Here is a 21,433-nt window from a genome sequence, read left to right as displayed (position 1 = left end):
AAGTAGAAAGGATATCACTGTAATAGTTATCTCGTACTAATTGCACAATAACATTCTTTAGATTTTGACAATTTTATTGAAACATTATTTCGGAACTAAGGCAGATTCATAGCAACAAGCTGGTCCCACTTCGAAGACTGTTTAAAGAATCTCCTTATATTTGTTCATTTTTTAGACTGTATTATTTCTTTCAGTTTAGGATCATTTAAGTGACCATTGTTTTAAATGCGAAAACTAGCTGTTCTCTCTTCGTCTTGTTTCCTCCCCCATATACATCCAAAACACTTACGTTGGAAATCTTCAATAAGTCTTTTTCCCTGCGGAGTTGGAAGAGATGAAAACAAGTGACTGAGTTTTGGAATGAAATGCAATGTTAGAAAAGTGTTTCTGTTAGGATATGATAAGTTATGAGTTAACCAAATTTGATTACAAGTAATTCATATGTGCTCTGATCCAAGTTCTGTTTCCATTAAGAGGACGTCTTTTTTCTGACCTGCACATATAATTCTTGTTTTATCTATATTTACTGTTATATCGGAGAGTCTAGCAAAATAAGTTAGCACTTTCACAACTGGTCGTAGACAATGTTCTCAATCATCTAAAGTATAGGTTGTGTCGCCTGCAAACTGATCTAAGAGATATTCTACGTTACCGATGTATATTCCTTTTCATAATGGCGAGACTTTCAGGACAATATACATTTATGATCCTCATTTAATCCTATGATAAATAATAAATGATGAAACTTAGTAAACTGCAGACAGCAATGAGATAGGACGCGTACGCCATCTTCAAAAAAATATTGTTTCGGCTTATTGCCTTTTTGATTAAATTAAACCATTTTTTTTAATTACAGTTAACTTGTTATCTACATAGGTTTGATTTATAGGGCGGATAAGAAATGTTCTTAAGTCATTCCAATAAGAACTTCAGAAACTCGTTAGTAAATCTACCAGTGCCTAGACTTTTCTAATTGTTTAAACAATTCAGACCCCTTACAACTTCTTCATATGCGTAATCACCTTCAAGTTGTGATGCTTGCTCATCACGTAATTTTTAGAATCATAACATTGTAATAGTGACTCAATGTCAACATCATAAATGGCTTGTTTACCCTACAGACTGAGAAGGAAAGAGCGGACATGTTCACCTGTTTATCAAGTTAATCTCCATGTGATGCTTCGATACGAGTAAAGGATTTATTAAGGACATTTCTAGATTCGAGTCCCCAAAACAGCAAATTCTGCTTTTCACCCTTTTCAATCCATCTGATATGAAGAAATGCGGCCTGTCGTGCTCGAGTCATCGGCGGTGGGATGGCTCTGTTTTTTCAGCCTGGTCAGACACTCTGACATGCACCTCGTCAGAGGCGCCAAAGTTTGTTGAATATTGATATTTTACGAATTACGTAGTATGTTGAAGGTTCCTTGTATTAATTAGCTTAGTGGATATTGGCATGGTACATATGTTGAAATGTCGGCAGTGTACATATTTTGCGATCTTGGCATTGCATATTTTGATGTGTGCTGTGCACATATGTTGTGATGAAGGCGGTGTACATTGGTTGTGCTATGGACAGCGAACGGTACTTAAGAGAACCTCATTTCAGCTATAAGTATTGGCTAACTATGAACGTTCCATCACGTTTTGCCAGTACCTGCCAATCTGAACAACGTTAAATCCTGAAAGTATTGTATTTTTAATTCCACTTCAAATACCTTCTATGAATATATAGAAAGTCATTCATTGATTGTATTAAGAATTAGGGTTACTGGACAATGTATGGAGGTTTGGAATCCAGTAAAATAAATGAGGAATGAACATGTCTTCAGATTTTAGAGTCAAGTCAAAAGTTAATAGTTCTGTTGAGTGGAAGATCTGGGAAGAGAATAGCTCTTCAGCAACCAATGCTTGCCGTAAGAGGCGACTATGCTTGTTGTAGAATTGGGCCTGACGGGAACGGGTGGTCAGGTTCACTAACCTTGTTGATGCATGTCATTGTATCCCAAATGAGTTGATCGATCCTCATTATGTCAGTCACTGGCTGGTCTGGTCCAGAATCGATTATTTACAGACCACCGTCATATAGGTGGGATATTGCTAGGTGCGGCGTTAAACAATAAAAAAACCCAAATAAACAAATTGATGAGTGGTTTTGGCAGATTTCTTTCTCAGTTAGCACCTACATTATATGTGACATTCTTTGATCAAACATTGAATGTAGTGATGCTTGCTAGGGTTATGTTATTTGAGACCTTGTGGGTGGGAACAACAACAACATTTTCTTGTAGGGCTGCTTTACATTGGATGACAGCTGGCTGGATCAGAATGGTTTATCCAAGTCCGTTTCCTCTTGTTCAGTTTGTACATTCTACCAATGACATCATCACGCACTTAACCTACTCTGAAAGACATTCAACATGTTCCTCTTCTCTTTTTGCACATTTGTTTTGCATATGCTTCGACAACATCCACAATGATTTTAATGTTGGTATTAGACTGCTCATAATATTTTGGTCCATATTTGAATAATTGCCAAAGGTTGTTATTGTCTAAAGAGAAGTGAACTGTGATTATATGACCTACAGGGTAGTACCAGTATTACAAGAGTTTGCCACTCACGTATCCCCCGCCCCTGTTGCAGAATTTATGACATAATTAAATCTAAACAAACCCTAACCTTTTTTAACCGAGGTGGAACTTGTCATGGAAATTGTAGAAAAAAGATGAGTTTGGAACCTAAGTCAACCTTGTTTGAAAAAAATATTGAACAGTTTATGAGGTATGCTCCGGAAACGAACCCTACCCTCACAGAACCTAAGTCCATCTTGTTGCCATGGAAACGTAAAAAATAAAAATTTCTAAAATTTCTCAATAGCAAAAGGGACCAGTTCAGCATGTACCTGACAGACCTGCAAAGTTTGATGAAAAAATATTAAACGGTTTATGAGTTATGCTCCGGACATGAACCCTACCCTCACAGAACCTAAGTCCATCTTGTTGCCATGGAAACGTAAAAAATAAAAATTTCTAAAATTTATCAAGAGCAAAAGGCACCAATTCAGCATGTACCTGACAGACCTGCAAAGTTTGATGAAAAAATATTAAACGGTTTATGAGTTATGCTCCGGAAACGAACCCTACCCTCACAGAACCTAAGTCCACCTTGTTGCCATGGAAACGTAATAAATCAAAATTTCAAAAATTTATCAAGAGCAAAAGGCACTAGTTCAGCATGTACCTGACAGACCTGCAAAGTTTGATGAAAAGTATACGGTTTATGAGTTATGCTCCGGAAACGAAACGTGACGGACAGACGGTCGGACGGACGGAGCCCGTTTCTATATCCCCCGCAAACTTCTTTGGGCGGGGGATAATAAGTCTTTGCAGCCACAAGTAGTGGAATTTACATCATGGGCTTCCAAGTCCATGTTCTGCAACACGTAACTGAATAAAATGGATGAAATGGTGTTCGTACAGGAAAATGATTGCACATGGTTAAATACGAAATATTGTGCGACATTTTTGGAAACTGATTTCTGAGAATACTTCATAGATTTAAGGCAATGTCTAGAACTATACTCTCTCGTCAATACCGTAGACTCTTACTATGTGTACACCCATCAGCAAAAGTTGCTGGAGTTATTAATATCTTTCTTTGACAAAGAGGATAGTTCTATTCTATTCTTAACCAATGGTTCCTGAAAGAGTGACAACAAATCTTCAAAGTGAATATTATCATTTGTCCTTATTCCGTTGTAACCATGTCTGCCTTCAACGTCCTTGGGATGCTGGCAACAGACACAACATATGACAACATGACTCATATGCGCTTTTACAAAGTATCAGGAGAGGCTCATAACGTCAACAAATAGATTTAGGCCTTTATTAACTTCTGTAGGTGCAAGGGAGAATGTCGCCCTGAACAAACCAGCATGGATGAGTACAACACGCCGATCTTCACAGCCTGCCAGTAAAGCTGTAGATGGAGTGATTTCTGCAACACACGAGAAGTACTCAGCCCACACAAAGGAGCATGAACCTAAAGCCTGGTGGAAGGTAGACTTACAGATAGATGTGCAGTCAGCACTGGTTAAAATCTACTTCAGAAGAGATTGTAAGTATGACAAGTCTTTGTCATAAATACTTATTAATTGAAAGACATGTCATTACTTCGTTCATTTGTTTAAAATTTAAAATACGTGATATGTATATTTTGCAATATTAACATCGCTTTTTTTTCAAAAACACCGTATAACATGCATGTATTAATCCCTGTCTCTGGATAATTTAATGATTGTTTGAACAATATTTTCATCTTAATTCCTTTGCATACAATTGTAATGTCTTTTTCACATAATGGTCACCTTAATTAATACAGCAATCTCAATGTACCAACGATACACTTTTTAAATGAACATCATTTTATACGACTCCGATTTTCAATTTCTCAATTTCTTAATTATAACCACATTTTAACACCTGAAGTACCTTCTGTACAATATTTTCCTGCATAACATAATTGTTGGAAGAGTTATTTCTTTATTGGATATTTAACTTCACTCACAGCAATATTCCAACTATATGAGGATGACCTGTAAATAATTAATCAGGACTGGTATTATGAGTTGCATACCATTCATCAGGATCCAATTGCTCACAATCAACAAATTAACATGATTCATTAGGTCCCTGTTTACATTCAGGTTGCTTGGGAACTATTCAGCCTGAAACCAGTACGAGGTTATTTTACTGGACGATCATAAACACGACTGTTAAGTTTGATATGAAGACTAAATATAAATATTTGACACAGGAATATGCACATATTTTAAAAACATTTTTAGAAATTCTAAGTAGGAATTTAATTTGGTATACAATTAACATGGCATAAATGTTAAGATTATGACAATTCAAGACTTCATAGTTAAGAACACAATGGGAAGTCAGAGTGGAAAGTTTTTCTTGGTTAACAATTAACAAGATGACAAAACAGTTAACATTGTGACAATGTCAGACTTTATTGTAAACAACGAATTTTTTTCAGTTACCGCTCGACGGAACGGACTTCAACTCTACACCTCGGAAATGAATTCATCTGATCCAAAAGGGGGAGAGCTTTGCCACTCAGTTACTGCACCCTGTCACTGCACAGGCATCCCTCATGTCCTTAATGTGACCTGTCGTGGAACCTGGCGTTTCCTTACTGTCTACACCGAGACGAGTTATGCTGGACAAGGTGCTGTGTTAGACTTTGTGGAAGTACAGGTGTTGAGTAAGTATTGTTCTGACACAATCATTGCAGATAGAAGTAAACGGTACGATTTGTTCAATTTCTTTAATATTTCTGAAACAGTTTGTAGAAATCACTGTTAAGAATATCTGTGTCGTCCTTTTATCAATCGAAATTGTTCGAAATATGAACTATATCGTTCAGAGGCGATTTTAACAGAAGACCATTTTATTGCAAAACTGACCTATTCAAATAGTACAATTGTAATTACATTCAAGTATCAATAGTGTATTCGAGCAACACGTTACAATGTCATTCTTTATTGATCATGCAGCCTTTAATTGTGTTATGTTATTTTATAATGCGAATTGATGTAGAAACTGAAACAGAATATAACCTACAACTAGTTAAAGAAGGAGTGGATGAAATAAGACTGGAAACGAGAATATTCCATTTAGGAATATAGAAAATTACTAAATACATTGAAATCTACAATGTCACTAAAACCCTCATTCCTGCGCATGTTTCTGTGATTTGTTCTTTTCCTGTTTCTGTTTGTATTCATTTGTAGACATTTGTATTTGTCTCAATCCCACAGCATGTCCCACTGGTGATTATGGCCCCGACTGTACCAGGAACTGCAGCTCCCGACATTGCAAGACGCCATCCCCTACATGCGGCTCAATCAGTGGAGACTGTCCAGCTGATGGCTGTCAGGATGGATGGACGGGGACGGACTGCACTACCGGTAACAACTTTAGTCCAATTGTTTTGAATTTGCCAATCCGAGCAGAAATTCATACTCATTTGCAGAAAGAAACGGACAGGCAAGAAGGGGAAAACAATATGTTGCAATCTGCTTCTCACGTAATAATTGACCCTTTTCACATTTTTCACCGAAAATAAATCTCAATGCAAAATTCGACTTTTCGTCTCGAGGTGTACATTCAAGTCATAAAATCCCGTCCACCTCGCTTGTGAGTGAGTTTATTTAGTCACATCGTCAGTATCTCAGCCATATCGTGACTACCTCGCTTGTGACAGATTGAATGAATGAACTCAAATGCGGTTTTAATAATGAAAAGGACATGCTAATTAACGTCATCCAGCTTTCACTCACTCCTACAGGTGCCAGTGTGAATGTCGCCCTGAATAAACCAGCATGGATGAGTACAACACTCCAATCTTCACACTCTGCCAGTAATGCTGTAGATGGAGTGACTACTGCAACACACCACAAGTACTCAACCCTTACCAAGTATCATCAACATCGCGCTTGGTGGAAGGTGGACCTACAGACACAAGTACAGTCAGCACTTGTTAAAATCTACTTCAGAATAGATTGTATGTATGACACACCCATGTGATAGTTTGATGGGAATAAACCCTATTAAGTATAAACATGCTCTTGCTCTTTTCAGTTTAAAAGTAAACACATTGTTTAAGAAAAGGCATTTGTTATATGACAGTGTATTGTTTTTGTTGAGATTGGGTAGTCGCTCGTTGTGTTGTGTTTGGGCCCATATCGGAAGCTTACCCACTGTCACTGCTGGATGAATATATATAGAATACTAAACGAGCTCCCGTGTAATACCAATTTTATGAAACGATTGAATACTTCTGGTATCTGACGAGCAAAAGCGAGTCAGATACCACAACTATTCACAAGTTTCATAAAATTGGTTTTACACCGGAGCGAGTTTAGTATTTTATTTATTACTGGCCATTTATAACGTTTTTATATACTGTTGAGTGTGAATAGGCTGACACCTACACGATCCATGGCATAATCCACCTGTGTTTAACACAGCAATACTTCAAATACGTCAAAAGTTGAAACGTATGAATTTAATACCATGCAACGGTCCACCTTTAGAATTTCGGGTGTCCGTTCCACAAAATTATCGTAGCGTTAAGGTTATCGCAACTCAATTTTACAATCACGTCACAATACCCGATGACGTAATTTGTGGAATTGTGTTGCAAGAACCTTCGGCGAAACAATGCCATGTAACGTCAACCTAGCAACAAGGTTGCTAGGGTCATCGAGTGTACATAAGCTCCTCTCAGTGATCTATCATCTCCACACGCAATGTCGTTGAATAAGCCAAGGGATGTTGAGAGCTTTCAATGTTTGTTAGAGAAACGTGTTCCGAGAGTACATAAGAACGCGTTTTGGTATTACACAATTTGTAATACAGCTGTATGTTTATTAAACGGGTGATCTCTTCACGGGCAAGTAATAAATGTTATTATCACTGACTTTAGCTATCACCATAGTAGTGTCTATTTGATACTGACCACTGCCATCCTATTATTTATTGCCGTTGAATATTGTTGCGACTCTATTGTTTACTGCCATTGTAATTGCTGTGCATTTGTTTGTTTTGATATGTAAACTTTGTGAATTGTGTAATACATTTGATGATTGTATGCCACTTGTTGATTGTTGGTTTCACACTAAGTTATGTTAAGTGCAGATTTCTGGATTAACGTAATTATAGTTTCAGTTTGGGAATCGACACGTAACACATGCACATATGAATATACACTCTGGTGTTGGATAAGCTAATGATTGTTTTAAATATTTGCTCTCATATAATGATAACCTCATACTATTAGATTAAAAAAAGGTGGATGTGGGCAATCTCTTTATACAAAGGATATTTTTTACAAATCAATGACCATCTTTGTAACTCGATCTTTCCATTTGTCTTAATCATTGTAAACCATTTTCAACTTCTGTGCATTGTGTCCATGAATAATTGTGGGAAGAGTTGTTTCCTTATTGGTGCTTAACGTCGCTCTCAGCAATATTCCTATATCATGATGACCTGTAAATAATGACCTAGTGATTGATAGTATGAGCAACACATCCACGTAATTGGTGTACATTTTTTCACAATCAGCCGGTCAACACAATTTAAAAAGTCGCCTTGTACAAGTATTATTGTTTTTTGGGTTGTTGTTTTTTACGGACAGTCACGACTGCTCAATATCATTTGAGCTGTTTCTTTACACAACATATCCACATGGTACAAATTAATTAGGAAGACAACATACGAATATACGGTAAAATAATATTCACACTTTAACTGAAACGTTATTGGGAATTCAGAGCGGAAAATCTTTTAAAAATATTTTTGGAAATTCTAAGTAGGAATTTTCTTTGGTATACATTTAACATGGTATAAATGTTAAGATTATGAAAATTCAAGACTTTATAGTTAAGAACACAATGGGAAGTCAAAGTGGAAAGTTTTTCTTGGTTAACAATTAACAAGATGACAAAACAGTTAACATTGTGACAATGTCAGACTTTATTGTTAACAACGCATTTATTTCAGTTACCGCTCAACGGAACGGACTTCAACTCTACACCTCGGAAATGAATTCATCTGATCCAAAAGGGGGAGAGCTATGTCACACAGTTACTGCACCCTGTGACGGCACAAGTATCCCTGATGTACTGAATGTGACCTGTCACGGGACCTGGCGCTACCTGACTGTCTACACTGAGACACATAATTATGGATTGAGTCCTATGATAGACTTTGCTGAGGTACAAGTGTGGAGTAAGTACTCTTCATTGACGCAAATGGTTGGGTTTATTCCATTTTTTAAATGTGTCTGAAACTTCATGTAGAAATGACTGTTAACAGTGAATGAGTGGGTGAGTTGGGTTTAACGCCGCTTTTAACAGTATTCCAGTTATATCACGGCGTATCAGCTTAATGTGGGAGGAAAGGCCAAAAAGATGCAGGTCTTTGGTGAACCCCACGAGCACGGATATGGTGCTGACAAACCTAGATACATAATCGGGGCGAACCGGGATTAGAACCCACAATCATATGTTTCTGGCGTGCCCAAGGGACGCAACTCTGCACAGCGAATCTCGGCGCCTTAGACGACTGGGCCACACGGACCCTCTGACTGTTAACAAATATCCATCGAAATTTATGAAGCTTTTTATCCATACTATTTTGAATGATAGGTTATGAACGCTAAGAACATTTTATCACAAAACAAAACTGACCTCATCAAACAGTACAATTGTGACAACATTCAGGTTTTAATGATGTATTTGAGGAAAACATTGGATCCAGTGATCTTCGATGCGAATACCAGATTCATCCCAATACTGAGTGCTTGCTGTCAGCACCGTATAATGCTCACGGGCTTCAACAAAGTGATAAAACACACGGTGACCGTGATATAAATTAAATGCAAGGGATACCAGAGATCACCCTGACATACTTGAAACGAAAAATGTTATTCAGAACCGACTGTCAAATGTATGGTGTAAGATCCCGTTGATAATGAAGTCTGGTTGTTTCAATCATTGTATGGAAATGACGCAATTTGGGCTGTGTTCATAATGGTTTTAAAGATTACAATAGCATTTGGATTTAATTGAAGTTATAAATCCTAGAAACTTCTACATAGCTATCCCTCGTGATAAATTGAGAGCAACATTTAATTTTCAATCAACAGGGTTTTGGTGTGCATGAAAATAGTTGGGAACTTGTATTTATTACAATTTTAATGGATGTGGTCAATTTGATAAAACTGAAAGTAACTCAACTCAGAAGTATTCAGAGTTGCAGGAATTCCTGATTGATAGAACATTTAGACAACTCCTCTCCTTGCTGATGTGTGACTATGTTATCAGCTACATACATGTCAATGCTAGAGAAAGATCAGTCTGCATCATCCGACACATTGAAAAGAAAGTTAGTTTCAGGAAAACAGATGACATCATACGTCATTTCTTACAACAATGTCAAGATAGTCACCACCTTATCTATCCACCAATGTTTGAAGTCAAGAACTAGAGTGAGTGAGTGAGTTGGGTTTAAGGCCGCTTTTAAAAGAATTCAATTTATATCACGGCGTGTCAGCTTAATGCGGGAGGAAAGCCCGAAGTGATGCAGGTTTTAGACGTTAACCATTTCTGTGAAACACACGAGCACGGGTATGGTGCTGACAAACCTAGAAATATAATTGGGGCGAACCGGGATTCGAACCCAAAATCATAGGTATCAGGCGTGCCCAAGGGACACAACTCTGCACAGCGAGTGGCGGCGGCCTTGACGACTGGGCCAACCGTGCCTCTGAACCAGCCGAGATACTATAATAGGCATCTTGATCAATGCATAAAATTTAAGCTAGCAACCTCTGTATCAAGCCGTATCACAAGAGGGATGATTTCGATTCTCCCAGTTTGTTTACCCTCCGTGCTTGACAACATACTGACCCATACTGTGACGTTCACATGGAGTTGTCACACCTCCTTACTCATTCATCTTTACTTTAATGGTGACTAGGTTGACAGCATTGCATAGTATCATGGTTCAACGATACTGAACACAGGCTTTTTCTGGTCCAGACTACATTGTTTACAGGTGGCTGTCGGATGGTATGAATCATGCTGTTTGCGATGGACGAAAAAACCTCCCCCCCAAAAAACGCTTACTTTTTTAATAAAAATGTGTCGGGGGCTGCCATGAGAGCAGGGCATGCTTACTCTTTTCGCAAACACTCGGAATGGACACCCATTTTCATTGTCCCTTCATATTACTTTCATCACTATTTTGCCTTTTACACCAAACGGATTCTGTATGGGAAGATAATCGAGACTTATTATTCTCAGGCGTTGACGTTTTGAATTTACCTTTTCAAACGATTGTCATTGATGTTTGTGTCAATGTTTCTCATAGTGCACATATTAATCACATACATACAATTCAGCTTGCAGCTCTGAAAAGTATGGTTATAACTGTGCCAGAAACTACAGCTCCCAGCATTGTAAAAAGTCTTTCCCTACACATGACCGAGTCAGTGGTGAATGCAGTGATGGATGTCAGGATGGTTGGATGGGTTCGGACTGCACTGAAGGTAATTATACAATCTCAAGTGTATGCGTCCTCTGTTTGACAATGATGTTGATGACCATTTTGCATTTCTTTGCTGAAGGAAAGCTTAGATTTTCATAATAATTATGAAAGCCTTCGTTTTTCTGTATGCATGTAATGTATATTCATCTAAATGATGGCAGCATACATTTAAAGCAATGCCATTATTTGATTTCTCAAAATACTTGTTAGCATCATCATTCAGATCCTTCTGATACAAATAGCGATCAAATGAAATAGTAATGTCTCAAATGCTGAGAGAGAAGCGCCGAGCAGCTCAAAACAGATAGGTTGATTATTTGATAAAAGGCTGGGGCAATAGCTATCGTAAAAATAAACAATCTTAAGTGTGCAGTTGCACAATACATACTCTTGACGTTTTTTTTTATTATTCATCAGAGTCCACAAAGGGAAATACTATAATTAGTCACATTCAAATTTCAGAAAAAAAACAACAATTTCATTTTCCTATACGAATTCCATTTCATCCAGGTTGTTCAATTATACGAACGTATTGCAAAACGTGGACTCGGCAGCTCATAATGTAAATTCCACTACTTGTGGCTGCCACGAATCATCACAATGCTACCAACCAGTAGGTAATATAATCACTGGTGGCTTCTCTATTGTTTAAATATGGATCAAAATATCCCGAGTAGCTTAGTATATTGATTTGGGTCACAACTTTAAAATCATTATGGCTGCTGTCGAAACATATGCCAAAAAATTGGCCAAAAGATGTGAAAAATCTGGAATGTCTTTCAAAGTGGGTTAACTCTGCGCGTAGAATGCACAAACGTGAAATAGAGACAACAGAATTGGAACAAACCCGCTCTGTTCCTGCCAAAGTCTGGCTGCCCAACATAAAAACTTTGTAGTTTTCCCACTGGCATGGCCTCACGTTTAATAATCATATGTTATCATTACTACATTACATATTTGATTAAAGAACTTAAGTGACATATCAGATAATGCTGCATTTAAGGTCAGTTTGTTAACTGGGGGATAAAGAGACAAAACCATTTCCATATCCAATAGAAATCAGGCATTGTTTAATTACGACTATACCATGAACATATGTTTATTAATCACTATCAAGTAGTATTGATACCAGGCGATCGCGAAAAGGTGAGCGCATCCTGCCCCACCGGTGGCACCCGTCACAAACACATGCAAAGGCAATTCAATTGTTCACCTGAAAAAAAAACATGGGAATACAACGTGCAAGTCAAAATAGGGAATTGCATCGGACATCATTGTTGTCACTGATGCGTAAAATTTGGAAATGTCCTCCCCATATCTACCACAAAACTTTACTTTACTGAGGGGCGGTCGGGTAGTCTAGTGGTTAAAGCGTTCGCTCGTCACGCCGAAGACCCGGGTTCGATTCCCGACATGGGTACAATGTGTGAAGCCCATTTCTGGTGTCCCCCGCCGTGATATTGCTGGAATATTGCTAAAAGCGGCGTAAAACCATACTCACTCACTACTTTACTGAGGCCTTGAATGTTGTTACATTGATCAAACAACTCCTGAGCAAGAGTTCTATGACTTTCTTTTGAATCTTGGTGGAATGAGCATGCTAAACCTGCCATAACCATGTATCACTTCTATAACTTGACGCTAAGACCTAAAGACATGTCCAGCAATATTTTATACTGGCTTCCAAAGCTCAGAAAAAATCTGTACAATGAGAGATATATTGCTTGGTCCAGCAAATAAACTACCTAATTCCTGTTTCAAAGATTAAACATAATCCTTGATACTGTCAAGGAAGGACTTTCTTTATGTTCGTCGGAAGTATTTGAGACAGGGGGAACTAATTCCATACCATGTGAATTATGAAGAACTCAAAGCATTTGTTTACAGTTTTGCAATCACAGAAATAACTAAGTTCAATGTTCTCAAAATATATGATTTTTAAAACGTTTTAGACCACTATTTCATGCCACATAGCAAACTTCATTCCTTGATCGATAGGGCATTTGTTACTAAACGTGGTTACGTATCCATCTTCAGAGGTTCAGGTCAATTTGTCAGAAATGAAAGCAAATGCCATTTCAAGCTGCTAAGGAAACAATATGTGACAGTATGGACTTGTTCATTGATAAAATGTGATGGTGAGACATTCAGCCAAGAAGTAAGCATCCCCATTCTTGCTGATCTGTTTGTTATTCTCAAGATTCACACGAATGACTTGCTGCTCGAAATGGCAAAGCCAAAACAAGGTAATTTGGCCAAGAAGTTTAACTTAACATTTAGGCATATCGACGATATTTCTAGATAGTAAATCCTTACCTGAATCCAAGTGAGTCCTTACAGCCTTATCCTTAGAAGCTGGAACACAAGGCAGATCACCTCTTGTCACACCCTGTCACCTCCCATATACATTTCACATTCAAGTACTGCCATCTATCTAGGGATGCTAGATGCCAGATCGCACCGGCCCTCCAGTGTATTTTGGCTGTGATGTAATAGATGTAGGGTATTCAAAGGATTTTTCAAACAATAGTTACCATTTTGTATAATTCTAAGAATACTACCTGTTGAAAATCGAAATACATGTATAATGTGATTGGCAGACAAAACGGGAATAGTGGTAATGATGTAATAGAGGTAGTATTCTTAGAATAAAACACAATGATAACTCATGTTTGATTTCTCTCACTCACCGAAAGGTGCCATAATATATTCATAGTCAGTAGACATACACGAATTTGACGTGTTTCTGAATCAGTGTGTGTCTCTGGAAAATACGGCCCTGATTGTGGCAGAAACTGCAACTCTCGCCATTGTAAGACATCTTCCTCTACTTGTGACCGATCCAGCGGAGAGTGTCCAGCAGGTGGATGCCAGGTTGGTTGGATGGGAACAGACTGCTCTGAAGGTTACATTGTATACATATTTTCTAGATAGTAAATCCTTACCTGAATCCATGTTACTCCTAACAGCCTTATCCTTAGAAGCTGGAACACAAGGCAGATCACCTCTTGTCACACCCTGTCACCTCCCATATACATTTCACATTCAAGTACTGCCATCTATCTAGGGATGCTAGATGCCAGATCGCACCGGCCCTCCAGTGTATTTTGACTGTGATGTAATAGATGTAGGGTATTCAAAGGATTTTTCAAACAATTGTTACCATTTTGTATAATTCTAAGAATACTACCTGTTGAAAATCGAAATACATGTATAATGTGATTGGCAGACAAAACGGGAATAGTGGTAATGATGTAATAGCGGTAGTATTCTTAGAATAAAACACAATGATAACTCATGTTTGATTTCTCTCACTCACCGAAAGGTGCCATAATATATTCATAGTCAGTAGACATACACGAATTTGACGTGTTTCTGAATCAGTGTGTGTCTCTGGAAAATACGGCCCTGATTGTGGCAGAAACTGCAACTCTCGCAATTGTAAGACATCTTCCTCTACTTGTGACCGATCCAGCGGAGAGTGTCCAGCAGGTGGATGCCAGGATGGTTGGATGGGAACAGACTGCTCTGAAGGTTACATTGTATACATATTTTCTAGATAGTAAATCCTTACCTGAATCCATGTTACTCCTAACAGCCTTATCCTTAGAAGCTGGAATACAAGGCAGATCACCTCTTGTCACACCCTGTCACCTCCCATATACATTTCACATTCAAGTACTGCCATCTATCTAGGGATGCTAGATGCCAGATCGCACCGGCCCTCCAGTGTATTTTGGCTGTGATGTAATAGATATAGGGTATTCAAAGGATTTTTCAAACAATAGTTACCATTTTGTATAATTCTAAGAATACTACCTGTTGAAAATCGAAATACATGTATAATGTGATTGGCAGACAAAACGGGAATAGTGGTAATGATGTAATAGAGGTAGTATTCTTAGAATAAAACACAATGATAACTCATGTTTGATTTCTCTCACTCACCGAAAGGTGCCATAATATATTCATAGTCAGTAGACATACACGAATTTGACGTGTTTCTGAATCAGTGTGTGTCTCTGGAAAATACGGCCCTGATTGTGGCAGAAACTGCAACTCTCGCCATTGTAAGACATCTTCCTCTACTTGTGACCGATCGAACGGAGAGTGTCCAGCAGGTGGATGCGAGGATGGTTGGATGGGAACAGACTGCTCTGAAGGTAACATTGTATACATATTTTCTAGATCCTTACCTGAATCCAAGTTACTCCTTACAGCCTTATCCTTAGAAGCTGGAATACAAGGCAGATCACCTCTTGTCACACCCTGTCACCTCCCATATACATTTCACATTCAAGTACTGCCATCTATCTAGGGATGCTAGATGCCAGCTCGCACCTGCCCTCTGGTGTATTTTGGCTATGATGTAATATAGGTAGGATATTTAAAGGAATTTTTAAACAATGGTTATCATTGTGTATAATTTCGTAAAACGCTACTTCCGACCGTGTCAGCGGAGAGTGTCCAGCGGGTGGATGTCATGATGGTCGGATGGGAACCAACTGCTCTGAATTGTAACGTATACACATTTTCTAAGGTTGTGAGGGTGTCAAATAGTGTTCTCTTGCTGATCCAGTTACAGTGGTGGAAGGAAGTATGTTTTTTGTCTTGGAAATAAACAACCTTCGCTATTTGATCGTTCATTTTCTAATTTCTCTTAATTTGTATTACATCTATATGGATGGGATTTTCATAATGTTTCCATTTATGCAATGTACGCTACATATATTTCAACGTTACTCTGGAAATGCAAACCTTGCTAATGTCTGAATGCATTTACTTGATCTAGGCTGCCTGGATGGTCAATTTGGGGAAGGGTGTATGCTGGGATGTGCTGACCGGCATTGCAAGGGTACAAGCTCTTGTCCTGCTGATGGTGTCTGTAGTGGAGGGTGCCAGGAGGGATGGACACTAGACAACTGTACACAGGGTATGTTTGTGTGTTGTTTGTGGACAGATCCTACATAACGTTTTTCCATCTGTACAACATAATTCGATTTCATGCGAAATTTACTACATCTCAACCTCTTGTCTTTTAGTACAATATATACTCTTTAAAGAAGTAGGGGATCATTAAATATAAATGTCAATGCCAAGTATTTGAGCGAAGACAAGTGGTGCAATAACACTCAATGCAATAACGTTTATGTATGTAAAAACTTAATCCCCAAAACGTCCGTTTGCACGTGCCTCACGAAGTAACGCCACACATGTGCGTAGAGTGTCATTCCTGATTTTGACACTTTCAAGAATGGTCGATTAATCTCTGTGATTCCGCATATCAGTCACAGAAACTGGCAAGAGTCAGCGTGTAGAGGGCAGTACCTTCAATGTTTTAGTCTGTGATTCACAGACATTTGAACCAACAAACTCAAATGTTGACGATCGAACCCGTTCAGAACGTCCCAGGTCAACGACAAGAGTACTGAATCGATTGATCCAATACAAGGCTCAAAGAAATCAAATCAAGCAAAACAGCGAATCCAATTTCTGCAAAGGTCATCAGGCTACTGGAGTACCAGTTATAGGGCAGCCGATTGCAACGTGTCTACATGCAGCTCATCTCCACCGACACGTGTTGTGAAGGCCAATTGCAAAGCGTGATATTGCCAAGAGACTTTAATGCTGTGATCACGTCAAAACTTGGGTAATCATCGGTGGTCGTGTCATAATTTCAGATTCCCGTTTTGTCTACACTTCCTTGATAGTCGTGGTTGTGTCTGGAGAGGTCGAAATGACCTTCAAGTCAATGTCAACCTGAGACTTCCTGGGAGATTTGACTGTGGATTGGTTATTTTGATTGTTGGCATTACTGTGACTAAGCGTACCATTACATATTGTGAAAGGAATGATCACTGGACAGTACTAACACCCTTTGGTGTTCACTTTGCAAGGCGTGTGGTCAACGTTTTGTCTTTCAGGACGACATGTACAACGCCCGTGCTCGTTGTGCATGAGCCGTCAATGCTTACCTCGATCATTCCAACATCCATAGAATACAATGTTCAACAACAAGCCCAGACCTGGGACATGACAGGAAGACATGTGAGTCAATATCATAGGCCGCCGACAACGTCGGCTGAACTTTGCCAGGTGCTGCAAATCGCCATTGGGAGACCCATAAGCTGATCCCCAAAAGTGGCACCATTAAGTCACTTGATTTCACTGGCGTTCATCAAGATCAATGGCAGTCATAACAACTCCTGTCATACTTTGCTACCGGTCCTAACGTGTTCCCAATTCGTTCCCTATTATCATACATGTACAACAATTACTATTTTGGAAATTTAAAGTTATTTTCGAGCATCCCATTTTTCTTTTGAAGAGTATATAGAACACAAGAAAACTTAACTTTTGTTTTACTATTTTACACGTGTCTGTTTTTTAACAGAATTACAGGTAGATTCTACCCTCACGCGAACTTCTGCTGGCATAATTGGTCTAGCTGCTGGGATTGTCCTCACTCTGATCTTGGCCGGTGGACTCCATGTGTGTCTTGTAAGGCGAGGCAGGTAAGTCAACCCTACACACGCAACCATTTGCCTATACGGATTGTCCTTTGTTAAAGCCACTGTCGTGACTGAATTACGTTTTACATTATACGTCACAGGTTGTTGTGGAGAAACTCATCTCGGGAGGAAGGTGTGAATGTCGTGATGGGATCAGTTCACAGGAACAGTGCACATGAAGTGGACACAGCTGTGTCGGAGCAAGGTGATCCCAACATCTCCAACAGCGACTATGCAGCTCTGGATGTGGAGACAGAAGCTGAGAATGACTATGCCGCCCTCGATGAACGGACTGTGACGTCGCAAGTTTACGAAAATGTATATAAAATATATAGAACAGAACATAAGTCACCATGCTGAAAGTAGATCTGTAACAGCAAACTATACTTGAGATCGATTCTTTTAATCGTCTCATAAAATGTCAAATGTTTTTCTCACTATAATTATTTTTACTTGCGTGCCACATGTTCAAAGATGGGAGGTAGATGGAAAAGCATGTTTACTATCATTATCCATTTAGTGATCCGTTTTTTTCTGGTATGACCACCATTATGAAGATGGAACATTGCTGAGTGTTGCATTGAACATCTAACAAACATCACGAGCAAGTATTCAAATTTTCAAACTTAATACGCTCTAGTTCACACTTACATTCACTAATATAGCCAAATGCACATTTACATCAGATAAATGTACTAATGTACAGATGTACTAAAACGATGCATTTATATGATACCGAGAGGAAATATATGGCACGAAGTATATACTTTGATTTCATGTGGATATCCACGCCGATTGAGTGTCATCACATCGTATATTGGCTATTTGATTAACTGTATCTTTCTCAGACAACGTAACTACATGACCCTGAAGAAACTTCACGCCCGCTGATACAATAACATCGACCATTATATAAGTCGTTTTGCCAGTTGTCAAGATTCCTGTGTATATATGTGCTTCTTTACAACACAAACTCACTCAATTACCCATCATATATCTCTTGTCATACTTACTCATTTCACCTCTGCATGACATAAATGTTAGTAGGCCTTTGTATTCACGGCTTATCGCCCATATTAATAGTAAAGCTTGTTCATTGTGTTAAATGTGCGCTAATTTTATTCATGTATTTTGTAGCATCACATGTTTATCAAAATGTCCACAGTACCCAAGAGCAACCTTTATATAGAACCTTATATTTTCTGAAAAAGAAAATGTTTATAATTGTATCTAGAGGACCAAACCCATTCCACTGCAGTGTGAGGAAGAATGAGCACGACGCTACCCCATCAAACGAAACAATGAAGTTCCAACGTTGTGCAGATTATCCCATTATAAACGAGGAGCTGCATGCAAAGATTATGATTACATTAGCCAAACTTATTAACTTTTCATAAGGATAATTCCAGATTGGGGGAAATATCTGACAATGTCTCTCATTTGGCGCAAGCAGCCAGCAGCCACACACTACTGTATTTAGTGCGGTTATAAAAACCTCTCAAAACAAATGTTTTCAATGTCTTTATATTTTTTCATGGAAAACTGTTGTAATCTGTCGTAAATAAAACGCCTACAAAACAAGATAGCTCATTTCCTTTTTTGGCATGCATTGACGTTCGCCCACCACACAAACAATTCTTCCACATCCGGGAATATTTGGGATAGATCCCGCTTGCATGTTCGTGGATGTCGTGCTTGTCACGAGGAGCGACTACAGAGCTCAGATGGCCAGGCTCGGTGACTTGGCAGATTGTGTGCCCCAATGAGGCAACGTTGTTCATACTTTTTATTATGCCTTTCCAGGTTGCCGTGATATAGTTAGGATACTAATTACTGTGGCTTTACATTGTCATGTATACACATAACCTAGTCAATCATACCTTACCAAGGACCTAGTTATTCAAACCGAGGACCTAGTCAATCATTCCATCCCCACTACCGAGTCATTCGTATCTCGGGAGCAAGTCACTCATACCCCAGGACCTATTACTTCATAGCCAGGACCCACTCATTCCTAGGCCGGCAAACCCGGAACTTTGTTATTCATAATCACGGGACCCAGTCAAACATACCCCTAGGGACGATTCAACAATTATTCCACTGACATATATGTCAATATGAATAATCCTCCATAAACATCTACACATTTCCTACGTTTGTGCGGATGTGTTTGTTCCTCAAATGTGAATATTTTTAGCTATTTATTTAAAACTAATAAGAAACATCCTTGGTCTCCTATTACAATTAAGATCTAGGATACCTAGCGATTTGACCGTGCTTAATTGAATTTGGAACTTTCAAATTCCAAGTTTAGCGCGGTTAAATCTACCTAAACTAGCTCCACTTTGAAGACAAAGTACAATTGTCTGTTTGTAATATGACATAATTTAACGTGTCAGGGAAGACACTGAATGAAACAAAGTATCTGATGCACCACTTGTAAATGTATCAAGGGTTCTGTGTATTGTTTTGTGTGTCCATACTTTCATTGCTCATGTCCTAAACATCCATTTGATAACCACATATACACAACCATACTACTGACTCACAAAAATGCATGGGCACATTGAAGTAGCAATATTAATTAAGATTCACATTTAAAAAAAAATATTTCAATAACTTATCACAATAATTTTGGCTATCATGTCATGTTGTATGATTAATGTATTTTGAGTATGTGCATTTAAGGCATTATGAATACATTCGCGCATATAGCAATGCAACAAACATTCTCCATTTAATTGTTTTTCAACGTGTTTGAATAAGTATAATTGTCCTCAACATAAGACTAAGAAAGTAACATAAAGACTGTATAAACACATGTCAATTATGTCAGGAAAAAAACAAAGCGAATTAATCGAATGTGCGAGGGAGGAGAGATATAACAGATGAGTGTCATTCATGGCATCAACTATCATTGATCATTGATTTATTGATTCATTAAACTGCTAATGGTGCAAGGATGCAATAAACCTGGCCATTGAAATTTGAAGGAAATGTTAATTTAAAACAGATTTTATTATGAACTTGATTTGGAATACAGCTTGGGTGATGCAACTTATTTACACACACACACACACACACACACACACACACACACACACACACACACACACACACACACACACACACACATATATATATATATATATATATATATATATATATATATATTCAAAACAAACTCAAGGAAATGGGTGGAACTGGATGAGTTGGTAGTCAAACACATTCAAACAAACGTGAAAAAAACAGATAACAATAAATCAAAACATCGTAAGATAGCATAAATCTATTCAGAAGGATCACGTGTGCAGCTTCAAAGCGTCACTGGTCATGCTGTTTGGTTGTTTGTTGTTTAACACCGCACTCAACAGTATTCCAGCAAAATATGGCGGCGGTCTGTAAATATGGTCTGGATCTGAAAATCGAGTGATTGACGTCATGAGCATCGATCCACGCAGTTGCGATACGATGACAAGCATCAACCAAGTCAGCGAGCCTAACCATCTGATCCCGTAAGTGGCTTCTTACGACAAGCATAGTCACCTTTTATTGTAAGCATGGGTTGCTGAAGACCTATTCTAACCCGGATCATCACGGGTCACTGGTCGTTCAGGTATATAATACATACACTGACTGGTTTATCTGTATACATTCAATTTACAGTTTTTCTATAAAAATGGTGTCTTCACAGGGCTTAAATGCTGCATTCTCAATATGCACACCGATGTTATATGTGAGGAAGTCAAATTTGATATAATATCCTGAAATTTTGAAGAGAGATAGAGAGA

General features: G+C 38.4%; 1 protein-coding gene across 1 annotated transcript in view; it reads left to right on the top strand.

Annotated features, from left to right (window-relative positions):
* LOC124121522 (multiple epidermal growth factor-like domains protein 10) overlaps positions 1 to 19,204 on the top strand; it is a 94,169-nt gene extending 74,965 nt beyond the window's left edge. Inside the window, exons 2-13 of the mRNA XM_048400601.1 lie at positions 3,902 to 4,117; positions 5,048 to 5,275; positions 5,832 to 5,981; positions 6,362 to 6,577; positions 8,581 to 8,808; positions 10,985 to 11,131; positions 13,886 to 14,035; positions 14,515 to 14,664; positions 15,144 to 15,293; positions 15,923 to 16,063; positions 17,525 to 17,645; positions 17,744 to 19,204. Coding sequence (XP_048256558.1) covers positions 3,902 to 4,117; positions 5,048 to 5,275; positions 5,832 to 5,981; positions 6,362 to 6,577; positions 8,581 to 8,808; positions 10,985 to 11,131; positions 13,886 to 14,035; positions 14,515 to 14,664; positions 15,144 to 15,293; positions 15,923 to 16,063; positions 17,525 to 17,645; positions 17,744 to 18,002 — 2,156 coding nt within the window. The 3' untranslated portion in view covers positions 18,003 to 19,204. The remainder of the gene's footprint in view (positions 1 to 3,901; positions 4,118 to 5,047; positions 5,276 to 5,831; positions 5,982 to 6,361; positions 6,578 to 8,580; positions 8,809 to 10,984; positions 11,132 to 13,885; positions 14,036 to 14,514; positions 14,665 to 15,143; positions 15,294 to 15,922; positions 16,064 to 17,524; positions 17,646 to 17,743) is intronic.
* The last annotated feature ends 2,229 nt before the right edge of the window (positions 19,205 to 21,433 follow it).

This window comes from Haliotis rufescens, unplaced genomic scaffold, assembly GCF_023055435.1.
Source record: "Haliotis rufescens isolate VD_foot unplaced genomic scaffold, xgHalRufe1.0.p SCAF_2, whole genome shotgun sequence".
NCBI classification, from domain to species: domain Eukaryota; kingdom Metazoa; phylum Mollusca; class Gastropoda; order Lepetellida; family Haliotidae; genus Haliotis; species Haliotis rufescens.
The sequence above is the reverse complement of the archived record's forward strand: the minus strand, read 5'-3'. Positions and strand labels throughout refer to the sequence as shown.